A 16,900-nucleotide genomic window follows, 5' to 3' on the forward strand; every position below is an offset into this window, starting at 1 on the left:
CTCCCCTCACAATATTTATGTATTTGATATTTGTATCATATTGTTGCTGCAGCTGATGTGAAGTTTAGTGTGGAGGGCTGGATGGAGGCGGTGCTCCTGCAGGCAGCAGGCAGCAGCAGCAGGGCTGGGCAGCAGCAGCAGACCGCAGCGGAGCGGCAGAGACACATCCAGCAGGGAGGGGACACAGTCATACACGGAGGAGGAGGGACAGCCAGCCGGGCAGGACAAACACCACTCACAATACCGAGCCGCACTCGTCGTGACAGCGTCTGTCAACAGCGCGGAGACACCCGTGGGGACAGTTTTCTTCCACCTCATGTATTTATAGACACAGGTGAGCTTTAAACGCAGGCAGATTTGTGTTGTTGTTGGGGGAGCTGTCAGTGCGCACCCCGCCCGTGCAGCTAACTAGCGGATGATGCCTCCTCTCCCCTCGGCCTGGCTAGCTGCTCAGCCCCCTCCTCCGACAACCAACGGTTAAATTAGCCCGCTTTCCTTGAGCACTAACGGTAACTAGCTGTTTGTTGGTTTCGCTGTAATCCGTTAAATTCAGAAGCTATGTAAAGCTAACAAGTAGCCTAAGCTTCTTATGCTGTTTGACTTGGGGCTTAGTGCCAGTGTTATTAGCTAACCATCTCTCATGCTAGCTTAGCAGGACTGCAGTGCTGGTGTCTGTCAGGACATGTAAGCAAAACTGCTTCATGGCTAGTTTTATAGCTGCTAATGTATAACTGCTGATAGACAGATAACTGTACATCCATTAGAGGCTAGTTACTGTCATGACAATAATATAAGAGATTATTCTGTCCTGTGTAAACACATGTGGAGGGGTGTACATCCTGTCAAGCTAAGTCTTGTTTCATCTACCTCTGTTGTCTGTGACATCCTAGTTGAATGTGATTGAAGACCAACATGCTGCAGACACTTCTCTCGCTATAAGATCATCTGATTAAGAAAAAGCTGGACTCCTATTATATTAAAACAGTCAGTTGTATGATCCTGGATAGTGCTGATATAGCTGCAATATCTCAGAGGATCAGTCCATCTGGGTACCACCACCAGGTTACCTGACCAGGTGTAGCCTGAAGATAAATTTAACATGCAAACAAGAGTTTGTTGCAAATCATAACAGGTTACATGGTTGTCAGGTTGTACACCTTAGGAGTTTGAGAGGTGATGTGAGATTATCGTGATGGCCCACCAGCAGATACATACATGAAATACAGTGGTTTTCAGGGTATATATTTATTTATTGTGCAAATTAAGAAAAAGCATGTTGGCTGATTCTGATTGTCCATTTTAAAGCTGGTATTGGCCAATATTGATGACGTACCGATACTGTCAGCATGTTGACTGACTCCAATAGTTCATTTGAAAGCCATTATCGGCCGATGACATGCCAATATTATCGTGCATCCCTAATTTGGATGCTTAGTCTCTTCTGTTGTTTTTTCTTGCTGATGTGTAATTATTGATAGATATATTACTGTACATGCATTAGAGGCTGTTTACTACTTTTCACTTTGACTGCATTCAGTTCCACACATGCATATTTAAGAGCTTTCCAGTCTAACCACAGTCCTCCAGTCATTGCCAGACCAGCTTCACTTAAAGGTCCAGTGTGCAGGATTAAGGGGGATATATTGGCAGAAATTAAATATAATATAATTAGTATGTTTTCTTTAGTGTATAATCAATTGAAAAGAAGAATCATTGTGTTTTCCTTACCTTACATTGGTCCTTGTTCAAAGAGTCCGCCATGTACACTGCCATGTTTCTATAGTAGCCCAGAATGGACAAACTGAACGCTGGCTCTCGAAAGGGCAATTCGTGTTTTCGCATCGGCCACAACAGTGTCAGAAAAACACAGATTTGTAACATGAAACTGCTTTAGTCAGTGTTGTTGCCGGTTTGACTCACTGGGAGAGGAAGAGATCTCTGCGAATAATTCAGCTCTTGGTAAAAGAAACCTCCTGAATGTCTGGGTCCTAAGTTATCAGAGAAAAAGTGAGCACACATTAGGAGGTGCTCGTTATAGATAAGCCAAACAGCAATGGAAAACCACTGATTTGTAATGTGAAACTGCTTTATTCAGTGATTTTACCTGTTATAATCACCGGGTCCATTTGTTTTGGAGAAGTAGAGCTTCTGCTAAAAACCTCCTGAACGATGAACACTGAAGGAATCCTGAATGGGAGTTCATGCTTGGCACATGGGAGAAGTTCCAGCTGTTTGCAATCTATAAATTCTACACACTGTTCCTTTAAACATCTGCATTTTAAAGGCCTTCTTCATGTGTAGTTTTATTAGTGTTTTTGCTTCATTGTCCTTATTATATATATATTATTTGCAGCCCGTCGTCACCATGACAGCGGAGGAAACCATAAATGTGAAGGAGGTGGAGATCATCAAGGTGATCCTGGACTTTCTCAACTCCAGGAAGCTGCACATCAGCATGCTGGCCCTGGAGAAGGAGAGCGGCGTCATCAATGGGCTCTACTCAGACGACATGCTCTTCCTCAGGTAAATAAACTCAGGTGTGGTCTCAGGTTGCAGCTCCAGAAAGGTTCCTACTATAAGGCAGAAACAACAGGCAACTGTCCCAGTCATAATAAGTTTAGTGTTTCTGATAGTGTCCTTTTTCATTTGGGATACTGTAACACTGCACTGCTGTTGGAGAGGTGAGTGCTCCCTTGAAAGCCAGCCAACTGTGTGTGGTCTGTAATTCTACTCAGCCTGAGTCTTAAATACATTTTGGTATTTCACCTAGTGTGAAATGTGTCTCACCTTGTCGTGGTACACCTTTATTAAGAAAATACTACAGCAATTAGGGAGTCAGAGATTCTGGAAATGTTCAGTTATATACACTTACCTGGCCACTTTATTAGGAACACCTTGCTAGTACTGAGTTGGACCCCCTTTTGCCTTCAGAACTGCCTAAATTCTTGGTGGCATAGATTCAACAAGGTCAATTCTGTTTCAGGCAATTGGTGCTTGATGGCCAGTGGGACGAGGTCCTGCAGTTTATTCAGCCTTTGGAGTGCATGGATAAGTTTGACAGAAAAAGGTGAGTTCACTGTGTGTCGGTATGTTCAGGTTCATGCATCCTTCCTTGACGCTGGGGTAGCCTACAGCTGCTAAATTAGACGCAAACAGCATCACCACTTGCTTCTCTAAGTGTGACATCTTCTAATATCAGCTGTCGTGTCCACAGGTTTCGTTACATCATCCTGAAGCAGAAGTTTCTGGAGGCTCTGTGTGTAAATAACGCCATGTCTGCAGAAGACGAGCCGCAGCATGTGAGTCACTAAACTTTGTAAATGTACCAATAATCAGTGTTTTTATAGTGTTCTCTGAGCCTCCTAAGTGACAACACGGCCTTGAATTCTCATCCTGATGAATAGATTTTGTAACAGCGCTGCTTTGTCCTCCCAGTGACTGTCACCGGTTGTCATGGTAGTAAACAAGTCGGCTCAATCTCAAAGGCAAGACGAGAAGCAAACAGTGTTCAGCTCGTGTAGTTTGAAACTGTAAGCCTCACAATCTTTGACAGAGAGCAGGGAGGAGAAGGCAGGTTGCATGTGTGTGTGCTCAGCAGTGGCTGCATTTGCATGCAAGGAGTGACGTGACTATTGGCCTCGCTGCGGCCAAGGATTTATCCGGATTAAGCTGTTTATGTGCGCCTCTGATACGACTTCATCGACTGTCCATGTTAGAGTAAGCCGTCATTATTTATCTGTTCACCTGTGATTTTCCAGCCCACAGAAGATTTGGTCAAAAATCCAAATCCAAATTGATTCAGGTGAAATCCAAATGTAAGATGTTTTCTCGTCAGTTTAATCTGTGGGAACAAGCAAGTTGCATCTTCTTATAATCAGAGTATTTGCTTTATGGGGTTGTAGCTCAGTAATGACCTGTCAATCCACAATCTTGTTACTGAATGACACATAAAAGATGACGATGTGGGATCAGAGGGGTTTAAAAATAGTAGCTGGAGAATGAAATTCACCCAGAGGCTAGGGGGTCCTCAGAGTTACTGCAGGGGGGCCATCAAATTTTAGTAATTTAATTTATGTTTTGATTTAAGATTCTTCACACACAATATGAATCCAAGATATTATTAGCAACATCTAACCAGTTTTATGTACAACTCATTTTATACAATATATGTAGTAGAGGGTCCCTGCTCCATCTCTCATGTAGCTAAGGGGTCGTGAAAAATGTTGAAGACCCCTGCAGAGCTAGGTTTTCACACCCCCTCAGGTCTTCCTCTTCCATCCACCTCACTGTCCCGCCAGCTCGCCCGACCACCATGGGGTGTTAGAGCCTTCAGCCACTCTGCCCCCCGCCTCTGGGCCTCCTTCCCACCGGACATTCGTAGCATCATCTGTCTTTCCATTTTCAAATCCCGCCTCAAACTCATCTCTTTCAAAGAGCCTATTCAGTCTGACTCACTATGTATTTGTTGTTATGTTACTACTGTTTTATTAGTTAGTTATTTCTTTGATGTTACTTTCTTCCTCACCTTGTTGACCTTTTTAATCTGCTGTTATCTTCTGTATCTTTGCCTGTAAGGTTAGGTGACCTTGAGTGTCATGAGAGACGCCCATAAATACAATGTATTATTATTATTATTTATATTGACATTGATCATCTTGGCCATCTTGTCATCAATGCTTGCAGAAGCTAGACGACTCAGAATCAAATCTAGGTGTTTGTATGATTACAAACACAGATGGCAGTGTACTTATCTGTTGTGTTGCATCAGTTGTGTGTGGGCTAAATGTTGTGTTGGTTATTTATGTTTTTTTTTTTTTTTTTTTGTCTTTTTCTTATCATTATTATTCGGAAGAGGAGGCCCAGGGAATCGGAAGGCTTTCCTAAGAGGCTCATTTTTGTTTTGTAAAGAGGCCCACGTTCAGCCCCATGATCGTATGAAAGGTTGTTTAATAAATATATACACACAACAGGGGGATAAATGACAACAAAAACCACAATCAACAATAAAAAAACATCAGTATCGGCACTGGCTATCGGCCAAATTGTTATAACCATCGCTAACAGCCCAGAATTCAACAATCAGTGCATCCCTGATAATAAATTATTAAACACATCAGTAGATCTGACACACAGTCAGTTTTATTCACACATGCTTATATTCAGATCTCTTCTTTTCTATTCATGCCCTAGCTGTGGGCCAGATGTCCCACAGCAGAGCTCTGAATGCAGTTTGTGACACTGTGCCAGAGCCATCGTGTCCTATTAACTGGATTAGCTCAGACTTCTTTGGACATCTGTGGACATCAGTGCGTTGGTGTGCTGATGGGTGTGTACTGGCTGCTGTGATATGGCATTGATTGTGTGCTGGCAGCGACTTTACAGGGTGGTGCAGGACAAAATTTGAGGAATAACCCCAAAGCTTTGTCCTCTTTTTTCTGGATAATTTTGTCTTGTGCATGTTTTTATTGAAGCTGCTGTTTTGTTTTTCGGTCTCATGACATTTAAGAGTCAGCTGTGCCTCCGGTGTGCTGCTGGAGACAAGACTCTCTTTAAAAGTACCGTGTTTTTCTACCTCTGCTGCTCAGGGAGAAACTTCTACGCAGTCATCTATGAAAATCTGAAACATATTTCATGTTTTTTTTTGCTTTTTTTTTGTAGTTGGAGTTCACGATGCAGGAAGCAGTTAAGTGTCTCCATGCCCTGGAGGAGTTCTGTCCCTCTAAAGATGACTACAGCAAACTGTGTCTGCTCCTCACACTGCCTCGCCTCACAAACCACGCAGAGTTCAAGGCAAGTTATATAAAATATGTCTGTTTTTTTGCAGCATGCTGAGACTGTGCACGTGTATGCTGATCTCTTATTTCTCTGCTGCTGTCCTGCAGGATTGGAACCCGAGCACGGCCAGGGTGCAGTGTTTCGAGGAGGCCTGCACCATGGTAGCGGAGTTCATCCCTGCCGACAGGAAGCTGAGCGAGGCTGGATTCAAGGCCAGCAGGGATCGACTCTTCCAGCTGATGCTCAAAGGAGTCCTCTATGAGTGCTGCGTGGAGTTCTGCCAGGTCTGAACCACTAAAACCAAACATAAACACTGAGGTCTGAACCTGTTTACAGAAGGGTTGTTGTCATGTTTGCAGACGATTAAAGGGACAGTTCACCCTCTTCCTCTACCTGTAGTGTTGTTTATCAGTCTAAATTGTTTTGGTGTTAATTGCGGAGTGTTGGAGACATCTGTAATTTGTTGGATGTCTTTGTGCAGAGCAAGGCGACAGGCGAGGAGATCACAGAAAGCGAGGTCCTCCTGGGTGTCGACATGCTGTGTGGTAACGGCTGCGACGACCTGGACCTGTCCCTGCTCTCCTGGATGCAGAACCTCTCCCACACCGTCTTCTCCTGCGCCTTCGAGCAGAAGCAGCTCAACATCCACGTGGACCGCTTGGTCAAGCCCGCAAAGACCGGCTACGCTGACCTCCTCACCCCGCTCATCAGCAAACTATCTCCATACCCTTCCTCCCCGCTGCGACGCCCCCAGTCCGCCGATACCTACATGTCACGCTCCTTGAACCCGGCGTTGGACGGGTTGTCTTACGGGCTGTCCGGCCAGGATAAGAGAGCAAGTGGCGGGGAGGTAGTGCCGGGTAAAGGGGTCTCTCCCATGTCCCACTCGTTTGCCAATTTCCACTACCCTGGAGCAGGAGGGCAGAGCCTGAGCAGGAGTCTCATGATGGAGAGCTCTGACTGCCACAGCATCTTTGAGGAATCCCCTGAGACGTGAGTGACCTTTTTTTGTTTCAGCATTGAGGTTTTTTACAGATGCCAAACCTTATCTACTGCTCTGATAATCTGTTGCTCTGGTGTGTTTTCTCTTTAAAGGTCGAGGACAGACACACCTGTGGATAAGATGATGAGTTCAGGTGGCACTCCGAACCTGCGTCCTGCCTCAGCTCCGGGCGAGGACGCACCATCCGATGGTTCTGTTGACAGGAACGAGGTGAGCATTGCTGACCTTTTTAACTTGTTAGACCTGTTGTATGTCACACATCACTGAACAAGCACTTGATTTAATTACGTCCTTGCATTGTTTTTTTTGTTTTTTTCATCAATGGGTGTTGCCTTCACTGAGGTTCTATATATAGGCCAGTTCCGATTAATTGTTTTCAGTATGTGTCTGAGTCATTGTCCTCCGGCAAGTCTGCTTTACAGTCTAGTCACTGACAAGGCTGACATGGCTGCTTAGAGTGATAGGCTCAGGCCCATTTAGCTCAGCGGTCCTCTGCCTGGTTTGTGGTGAATGCTTTTATTATGTCCCACCACTTTATGTACACGTCAGAAATGGCTGTGTACAGATTGTTCACACATTAATTTAAAGAATAGACAGAGGAAACCTTTTCAAACAGTCAGGCGTGCCTCTCTGGGGAGGTGACGCAAAGAGGACAGCTGCATGCTGGTGTTGGAGGAAGGTAGTTATTGTGCTGTAGCCTGGGCTACTGATAAATCACAATTCAGACTCCTTCTCTGAGTCATAACTCACATCTGAACAGGCAAACATGATGCACATATTTTTGATTCAGTGTGAATTACACTTTGCACGGATATCATCATCTCTGATGTCAAGGCTCAAAATGCTTTTCTCTGTGTACATGAAATTACATGCACAAAACACTTCTTTTTGTTACTGCACCATTTTGTGCCATTTGTCCTTCTTTGTCAAAAGAAATCCAACATCTACTGCTGCAAAATGTTCTTTTTTTATGAGCGTTCAAATATGAGGAAAATCATCACTGTGTTTTAAAGTAATTTGGCCTGACATTCCTTTTCATATCCTTAAAAATTGTACAGTATAAAAACTTCAAATTTTTCGTAGTCATGGTCAGGGTCTTCCTGAACAGGATTACAGTAAAAATTTCTGCAAACCTCTGAAGGAAAACATTTATTCTTGTAGTTTATGAGAGTTTAAAAATGAGGACATTTTCATTGTGTTCCAGTATAATTTAATTTGACTTTCCCTGAACTGTAAAACTACTTAATCATTTTTATGGTCATAGGAACAGTTTGAGCAGAATGTGGAAACTGTTTTTATCATATTAGGACGACTTTTCTGATATCGCATATTCAGTCCAAGTACCGGTACCTTAACAGCAGTAATAGATGTTCATCCAAATCCAAGCAGCGGCTGGCTTGAGTTGGTTTTACTCAGTGCTACTGTGCTGCTCCTGTCTTGTCTCTGTCAGTGTGTCCTCTTTTTGTGCCACAATGTTATTAATTTGTTTTTCGCTGCGTCAGAAAAATGGACGTGTGGCATGATAGAGTGTGAAAATTGTTAATTGCATAAGTCTCACGATCACTGCGTGGGAGATGGCAGCCCTGCACGACGTATTTTCTGTACCAAGTTACATGCAACCGTGGATGTAGAGCTGAGAATTATGTGCACAGATCAAGTTTTACGTGCACTACTGTGCCTATGCATGTGGTATTTTAAGCCCTGGGTGTTAATTGCAAACAAAAGTTCATAATCCGCTAAGAAATCATAGGAAAAAGAAGCTTGTCTGGGACTCGGAGTCATCACGTTTTTAAGTTTTCTTCATTATCAAAGTAGTAATATTGCAACAGGTACAAGATGATGAGATATATAGATAATCTAAATGATTATGGCCCTGTGTTTTAAGTATCCAGTCTGTAACAAAGGAGACTGACGGGGCAGAAAAAGAAAAGGAAGCCCAGGTGGATTTAGTTCTAGGTCAGCAGAGACACGTGGCTGAAGCACCCAGGAGCTTAACCACAAGAATGAGTCATTATTGCCCTCCTGTTGCTTGTAAACACAGAGTTAACACAGTATCCGTTTCTGTCTGTCTCATGCCTTCTATTCTGGTCCCCTTGTGCAGCGCCGTGTGAAGTTGGTGCTTTGTACTGCCTTCCCCGTCACCCTAGAGACACACAGAGTCCAGAACCAGAAGCAGACTTTGGGGCCTCTGTGATCTCGCCGTCACACTCCTCCTACCCTTTCTTTCTTGTTTTCCTCTCTGCCCCTCCATCCGTTTTCAAGAGCGGGCGCAGCGCCAGTGTGTCTCTCCCCTCCTGAAACATACAGTAGATCTGTTCCCACCAGATTGTCAGGACAGGAAGGAGAGGACAGAGAGGGGAAGTGACCTGTCCTCAGCTATCAGTCTCACCCTCCTTCCTTCTCTAATACCTGAGCTGACAGAAGAACAGGGCGGAGTAGGGTTCATCTCATCACAATGCTGGCTTTGAATCGTGTTGATAGGAGTTGGCAGTGGCCAGAATACTGTGCTTTGTATGTGTTATGTTTAATTTGTATAGAAAATTTTGTTTTTCTTGCACGCCTCTACAGGGAACAAAGAATAAAAAAAACAGCCAAATTCTTAATCGAGTAAAAGAGGACCTCTTTCAACAACGAAACTACACCAAATCATCCGTTCACAAACTCTCACACAACTCATGCAGTATGATCCAAGTCTTATTTATCCAGTCATAAGCTCAGCACTTCCCAAACACATGTATTTTTGCTAAAACCTTACTATTAAAAACACTTCTGCATAAACAGTCTCACGCCTGGAGGAGTAGCATAGCTGGATATATATATCAATATAAACGGTGTTGTCTAAATCTATATCGTGCTTGGAAATATATTGATGTATTGTACACAGTCGTTGTATCGCCGAGCCCAATTCCATGTATATTTTGTTTAATGGTATCATGTTCGATCCTCAGCTTCGAGACTCAACAGAGAAGTACGAGGAGTTCTATCGGCAGCGTCTCCGCGTGCAGCAGCACCTGGAGCAGAAGCAGCAGCAGAGGCAAATGTACCAGCAGATGCTGCTGGAGGGAGGAGTCCAGCAGGAGCCCCCACCCAGCGACATGCAGCACAGCCTCACAGAGAAGTTCCTCAACAGGTACAGACGGCAGAGATGTCTAAAATGTTCCCCTGTCAGACAGGTAGTGCACGTCTCTAACATCTGTTAGAAGTCATATGGCAAACTTCAGTCTGTCGGTGCAGCTCGCCTGAGTTGAGCTTGTTAATTACAGCACGGCTTTTAATATCGTGGAACAATAGAGGAGCAGCTGTCAGACATGGAGAGGTAGACATGTTAAGGCCCTGATAATGATGAGCCCCATGTGGCTTCTCCTAGTATGACACACACACCTCCCCCAAAACCCGCCTCCGTCCACACTGCACCATCTGTGGTGATCAGCTGCATCACGTCACATGGGACCGTCATCTCGTGTTTATTACTTAGACACAATTAGATTCAGACTCCACTCAAAAATAGCATCTAAACATGTATGGTGCCAACAGAAACATGCTCCCAAACCACCACAGGAGTATATTTAGTGTCGAGTCTGAGACAAAAACGACATGGAAATTTGTTCATTTTTGCTTTTTCAGCAGGACAAAGACTTTGCTTTGATTTGTCCCGTGAGAGTTCCTCCTTTTCCCCAGCCTCTCCCTGTCTCTGTATCCTCTGCATTATTCACAAGGGTGGCTTTGCATAATTACATCATTACTTCAGTTTTCTTTTGTCTGCTGCCCTTTGTAGTTTAAAGGGACAGTTCACCCCAAAATCAAAAATACATATTCCTCCTCTTACCTGTAGTGCTGTTTATCAGTCTAGATTTTTTTGGTGTGAGTTGGCTAGTGTTGGAGATATCAGCCGTAGAGATGTCTGCCTTCTCTTGAATATAATGGAACTAGATGGCACTGGGCCTGTGGCGCATTTGGAAAAATTCAACAGCAATGTTTCTTTCTATAACTCATGACCCAGTTACTCAAGATAATCCACAGACCTTGTTGAGAGCAGTTTCATGTAGGAACTATTTTCTCTCTACCGAACTACAGCCACCAATTGAAAGGCCAAAAGAAAGACAGATTTGTAGACACAGTTCATGAGTATGTGTGTTCCTCAGGTCCATCCAGAAGCTGGAGGAGCTCAATGTGGGGATGGAGAATTTAGGGGAGGACATGAAGTCTCTGACCCAGCAGTGCAATGGCAATGGGAACCCGCCCACCTCTGAGGACAATAACAACCCTCCATCTGCGACCCCGGAGAAAACCCTAGGGGGAGGGGTGCTCAGCAGCACCCCACAACGCACCGTGGGGGGCCGCCCCGTCCAGCCTCCAAATGAGTCCCCTGTCGTCGCCCAGAGGTACTGTGGATATCACTTTTTTTGTTTTTATACCGGAGTTTGTTGCAGGATTGAATTTGATGATTTGCGGTATTTGTTTTTTGGCAGTGAGCAGAAACTAAAAGGAAGTCAACCAGGTGACTCTCCAGGCTCCCTGTCCCGAAGTAAAGAGGTAGGTATGCACACAAGTAACAACGACTTGTTCATTTTCCCTCATGTTAGCTGATATTACTATAACAGAACAACGGTTTTATGGCACTTTGTAAACTTCTCAGATCTGATTTTAAAATTGTTTTCCTCACAGCACAAGACAAAACAGTGTAATGCTAATTTCTCATTTGACTAAGCAGATTATAACATGATTATATCCTGATGTCACGCTGGCATCATGACAGTATAAATATCATAGAGTAGAGAAGATCAAAGTAGATTACACTGCTAATTACATGTAATCTGTGCGCTGACATGTTTTCATATGTGGGTCTGTTTACAGGGAGACAAGTCTAAAAGCCTGTTTGTGCCGGTGCATTCTCTGGAAGACACTCAGGCTATCCGAGCTGTCGCCTTTCACCCGTCCGGATCGCTCTACGCTGTGGGATCCAACTCCAAAACTCTACGTGTCTGTGCTTATCCAGAAACACTGGACCCAAGGTAACATGGACAGTCACCTCAAGAACTTTGAGAAACAATTGTCCGTTCGCTTTTCTTCTTATCAAAAGAAAGACCCTGCATCCTGTTCTTGTTGTTCCCATCAGTCACATTGACTCGAACACATGGAAAATAGAGTCCAGGTTGAAAAGCACTGAAGATACCATGTAAAACAAATGATGAACACGATGTGGTTTGCTTATCTTCTCTTCTACCATTTGTCACTTCTCTCCTTTCTTTTTCCTTCTCTCCTCAGTGGTTCAAGTCCAACAAAGCCGCCAGTTGTCCGCTTCAAACGAAACAAACACCACAAAGGGTCCATCTACTGCGTGGCTTGGAGCCACTGTGGGCAGCTGCTGGCCACAGGCTCCAACGACAAATATGTCAAAGTTTTACCTTTCAGTGCGGAGACGTGCAACGCCACCGGTACAGGCAGTGGGATACTTCCTTGCTAACATGAGGGCATGTGTCTGTTAGTATCAGCATCTCACTAGCAGTCTACTTTTTGTTTGTCTCTCTGTGCCATTAGGCCCAGACCTGGAGTTCAGCATGCATGACGGCACCATCAGAGACCTGGCCTTCATGGAGGGTCCCGAAAGTGGAGGAGCCATCTTGATAAGCGCCGGAGCTGGAGACTGTAACATCTACACTACTGACTGTCAGAGGGGACAGGGTCTGCACGCCCTCAGTGGACACACAGGTACACTGACTGTCTCATTCACCCACCTGTCTGTCTGTCTGTCTGAGCTCAGAACATGAAGTGGAGAGAGAAAGATCGCAACTAACACGTGTGTGACGTGTGATTTTTGTGTCACTTTTCAGGTCACATCCTGTCTCTGTATACATGGGGAGGCTGGATGATTGCTTCTGGCTCTCAAGACAAGACGGTGCGTTTCTGGGACCTCAGGGTGCCCAGCTGTGTCCGAGTGGTGGGAACTGCTTTCCATGGGTCAGGTATGACTCACTTCCTGTGTGTTACAGGTTTCACCTCCATCTTTGGATCAAACAACTCCACCAAACGTTGAAATCTTCCATAATAGGTGCTGATGCTCTCCATAGGAAAGTACTGATTCTCCCAGTTAGTGCAGGAGGATTTTTACTGGTAATCATGTACTGGTTTACACAGCTACACCCCATTTTCTATTTACTCCACAGGCAGTCCTGTTGCCTCAGTAGCAGTAGATCCTAGTGGCCGTCTCCTAGCAACAGGACAGGAGGACAGCGCATGCATGCTGTATGACATCAGAGGAGGACGAATCGTCCAGGTGTACCGGCCGCACTCCAGTGATGTGCGATCCGTCAGGTTCTCCCCTGGAGCGCATTACCTGCTCACCGGCTCCTATGACACAAAGGTCATAGTCACCAACCTCCAAGGTACGTCTCATCTCATCTGCTGACGTATCAAAGCAGCTACAAGGTTATAGAACAGCCTCGATTTAACACTGACGCCTCTATATGACCGATATAAGCAAATGAGACCATTAGCGAGAAGATTTAGAGTATCTTCCCTCAGTGTGTAACGTCTATAAAAATAAGAATGATGGAAAGTGGAGTCTGTTTAAAGGTGGAGTCAGCAGTTCTGTAGAAAGATTATCAATACGCTATGGAGTTCAGCACTTTATTTAACGTGTGCCAGATTTATCGTCCCTCTCACTCCCACTGCCTTTTTCTTTACACATAGACGGTGGTGTTTCCCCTCAGGGCTTTTCCATCCGCTGACATTAAAATATTTATAGATCTGCTGTCATGTCGGCCACATGGGAACAATCCAAGACAAATTCTGACTATTCTGTTTTTCAAATGTGAAACATGGCTTTGTCTCAAGGTGCGTCATGGTTTTGAATCCGCTTTTCTGAGCTCCATTTCCTCTGTGTGTTTCCAGGTGACCTGACCAAGCAGTTGCCTCAGACTGTGGTGGGAGAGCACGGCGACAAGGTGATCCAGTGTCGATGGCACACAAGTGACCTGTCCTTCCTCTCGTCCTCTGCTGACCGCACTGTCACACTCTGGACTCACAACCCATAACACACACACACACACACACACACACACACACACACACACACACAGAACCAGTCAAAATCTAACAGCCTGTTTACACCTGGTATTAACGTTCATTTCAGTCATCTGAACACAAGTGGACAGCCGAGACACATCGCCACTTACACCTGTGTGTGTATATGCGCCTGCAGCTGACCACTTGTGTTAGATTTCGTTACTGCCTACGTCACGTACGCTGGAACAGGGGTAGGTAAGCTGCAGCTATTTAGTCCCTCTCTAGTTGCGCCGTGCTTTTGACAAATTATATGTAAAATAATATCGGCTTATTTTTAACATTTCATTTATCATTGTCGTCGACCTAAAGTGATGCACATATTCTCCAGTGGTAAAAACGTGTACCCTATACACCAAGGAAAAAAAGTGTCTTAACATTTCGTCACCAAAAGTGTGCATCACATGTCTATGGCCTTGTTCCTTTTTCCTCTAAATACTGGCTAGTCTTGTTTCGCCCTAGCTAAGTCTCGTAGGAAAATAGAGAATTTAATAGTGCATGGACAGATTTGTTTGCTTTCACAGCCAATGCTACAAAGTTAAAGTACCAAGCAATCATCAACAGATCACTGCAGAGTAGCCTTCTAAGCTAAAACATATTAATGAATGCTCACTTAGACCTATTAGTAATGTTCATAGACTAATTTAGACTAGAATAGGCTGTTTTTTTTTTTTTGTTTGTTTTTGACCAAAAATGTCTCTTTTGATATTTAAGGTTGCCGACCCCTGCGCTAGAAGGTTTAAGGGCCCTGCACACGGGTATTACATCCACACTAACTGCTCGCTAGTCATGTTAGCGGATGTGTCGGTACAGCTGGAGATATCACTGTCAGCAGAATTCGACATGTCTTCTTCCAGAGGGCAAAATGATGCACAGTCACTCAACACTTAGTCCTGCACTGATGGAGTAAGCTTTGTCAGGGACGCATCAGGACACAATAGCATTTACACTACAAAAGACGTGGTCAAATACGTCCCAAGTTTTGTTCTGGAGTTCGTTCACACTTATATTAGGTGCTGTCCACTTGTAATCTGATCACGCTGTTAATACCAGGTGTAAAGAGGCTCTTAAAGACACATTCCCTCTAAAGCAGTGGTTCCCAACTGGTCCAGCCACGGGGTCCAGATTTCTCCTTAGTCATTAGTTCAAGGTCCACACAGTTTAATATATTCAATGTCATATTTGCGCTTGGCCATGTCGTTGAGCTAGTTTGCTGTCTCTGTCAAGTAGCTGTCCGTTAGTCACTTACTCTGCAGCAGGAAATGGCACTTCAAACTAAAAGCTCTGTGCTGGAAATTCACTATACGTCAAAATAAAGTGTGTTTTAATAAACTTGCGGTCCATTAAGAACAGACCTGAGACCCACTTTTGGACTGTGACACACCAGTTTGGAACCACTGCTCTAAAACAACACAGCTCCTCCTGCACTATCAACACTGTCACACCCTCTCAACACACTTACAGCTTGAAAACACACACACACACACATACACCGACACACGAGCAGGTGAATGAGCCTTTCGCTCCTGTCTGTAGGAAACCAAAATGGATACAAACCTGTGACACATCAGAAGCACACGTTGCATGTTGTCTCCTTTTTTTCTTTACATCACTCACATCGCATTTGTCACGCCGATTGTCGTCACCTTGAGGGTCAAACAGCGGGATCATTCGTTATTCTCACTGTCACTCCATCCTACATCTTCACTTGTTACACACACGAGTCAGTTGCTGCATGTTCTTTTCACTGAGGAGTTGTTGAGGTTAGACAGGACAGAGTGCTTTGTTCATGATGGTGCCTTTCTTGAGTTTCCATAGCAAAAATGTAAAAAAAAAAAAAAAACAAAGACAAAAAAAAGTTAATATGGTCATTTTTCAAGATCAGATTTTGTTAAGTCATCTTGGGAAGTCCGACATTCCTTCTTCTTTTGCATATCATTTTCTTACAGCTGGTGTAATGCTGCTATTGTTTGAGGAAACGAGTTGAATCTCTGGTGTAAAATGTTTTCTCAGTGTGTCAGTAGTGAGCTTTTTCCCCTATCAGGAGGCTGAATCTGTGGAGGTCATACTATCTGTTGATCAGTCAGCTGTTGCTTCCCTGTGGGATGTGCTGATGTCTAATGTTACCGTATCCACTGCATCGCTACAACTCAAAAATGTGTAAAAATAATTAGCTTGTGCATTCGTTTTGAAATTTGAAATCAGTGTTTTTTGCGCTGAAGCTGTTACAGTGTCTTGCGATGGCTTGCTTGCAATGGAAGATCGTTACTATGTCAGCATCAAAGGGAAAATGTGATTTGTGGTTGAGCGCCCCAGCATTCAGTTTAGGAGTTGTAAGTGTTCAAAAGCTTTGGTTTGTCTACTGCTGTAACACTATAACAACAGTAGGTGGCAGTCTTTGCCCATAGCAAAGGTCTAACCATATGCACAATGAAATCTGAATGGACGCACGGGTGTTTTGATATTTATTTAGAACAAGTATTCGGGGCATATGCATCCTTTTCTTGTATTTTACATGCGCACTTTGTCTTTTAACATCGTCTTCTGATATTAATTTACTTACAAAGATGCATATTTTATGTTAATGTATAGTATATATTGTTTTAACAAATAAGGCCAAACTAATACGTACATAGATGTATTTATTTCAGTTGTGTTAATGTATGTACAGTTATTAGTATGTTTTTGAAATGCTAGTGGCTCTTGTATTAAGCCTTTCTAATTCTTGTTTTTAAAAGTGACTTAAATTAATTCAAGCTAACTCAAGTCTGACTGCTGGTACGTTCAATAAAGTGTCTTTTACACAAGCTGGGTCTTTTGTGTCAAGTTGAAATGAACAGGTCAAAGTGAACATCTTAAAAAGTTAAAACATGATGCCTACGTGGGCGAGGCTTTATTCCTCTGATGTCATTTAGTACAAACTGGCATACTGGGTTAAATTCATTCTTTTATCAAATAGTTTGCTTAAAATATAATTTCCTTAGCCTGGCCTTTGTGACTATTAAACAAAACAAACCCCCCCCCCTCACATACAAAACACAGAATACATGGAAACAGTGC

At 43.8% G+C, this 16,900-nt stretch overlaps 1 protein-coding gene across 2 annotated transcripts; it reads left to right on the plus strand.

Moving 5' to 3' along the window:
- The first annotated feature begins 166 nt into the window (after positions 1-166).
- wdr47a (WD repeat domain 47a) lies at positions 167-16,645 on the plus strand. 2 transcript variants are annotated; one of them, XM_050075047.1, is made up of 17 exons: positions 167-334; positions 2,354-2,523; positions 2,984-3,067; positions 3,215-3,299; positions 5,659-5,790; positions 5,883-6,059; positions 6,257-6,768; positions 6,871-6,988; positions 9,727-9,908; positions 10,921-11,160; positions 11,248-11,311; positions 11,633-11,790; positions 12,044-12,213; positions 12,317-12,487; positions 12,610-12,741; positions 12,943-13,161; positions 13,670-16,645. In XM_050075047.1, exons 2-17 carry the CDS (start codon positions 2,366-2,368, stop codon positions 13,810-13,812), a joined length of 2,745 nt encoding a protein of 914 aa, XP_049931004.1. In that variant the 5' UTR covers positions 167-334; positions 2,354-2,365; the 3' UTR covers positions 13,813-16,645. The 2 variants fall into 2 exon arrangements, with proteins under 2 accessions (XP_049931004.1, XP_049931005.1); XM_050075048.1 differs by lacking the exon at positions 167-334 and adding an exon at positions 367-509.
- The last annotated feature ends 255 nt before the right edge of the window (positions 16,646-16,900 follow it).

This window comes from Epinephelus moara, chromosome 21 (assembly GCF_006386435.1).
Source record: "Epinephelus moara isolate mb chromosome 21, YSFRI_EMoa_1.0, whole genome shotgun sequence".
NCBI classification, from domain to species: Eukaryota; Metazoa; Chordata; class Actinopteri; order Perciformes; family Serranidae; genus Epinephelus; species Epinephelus moara.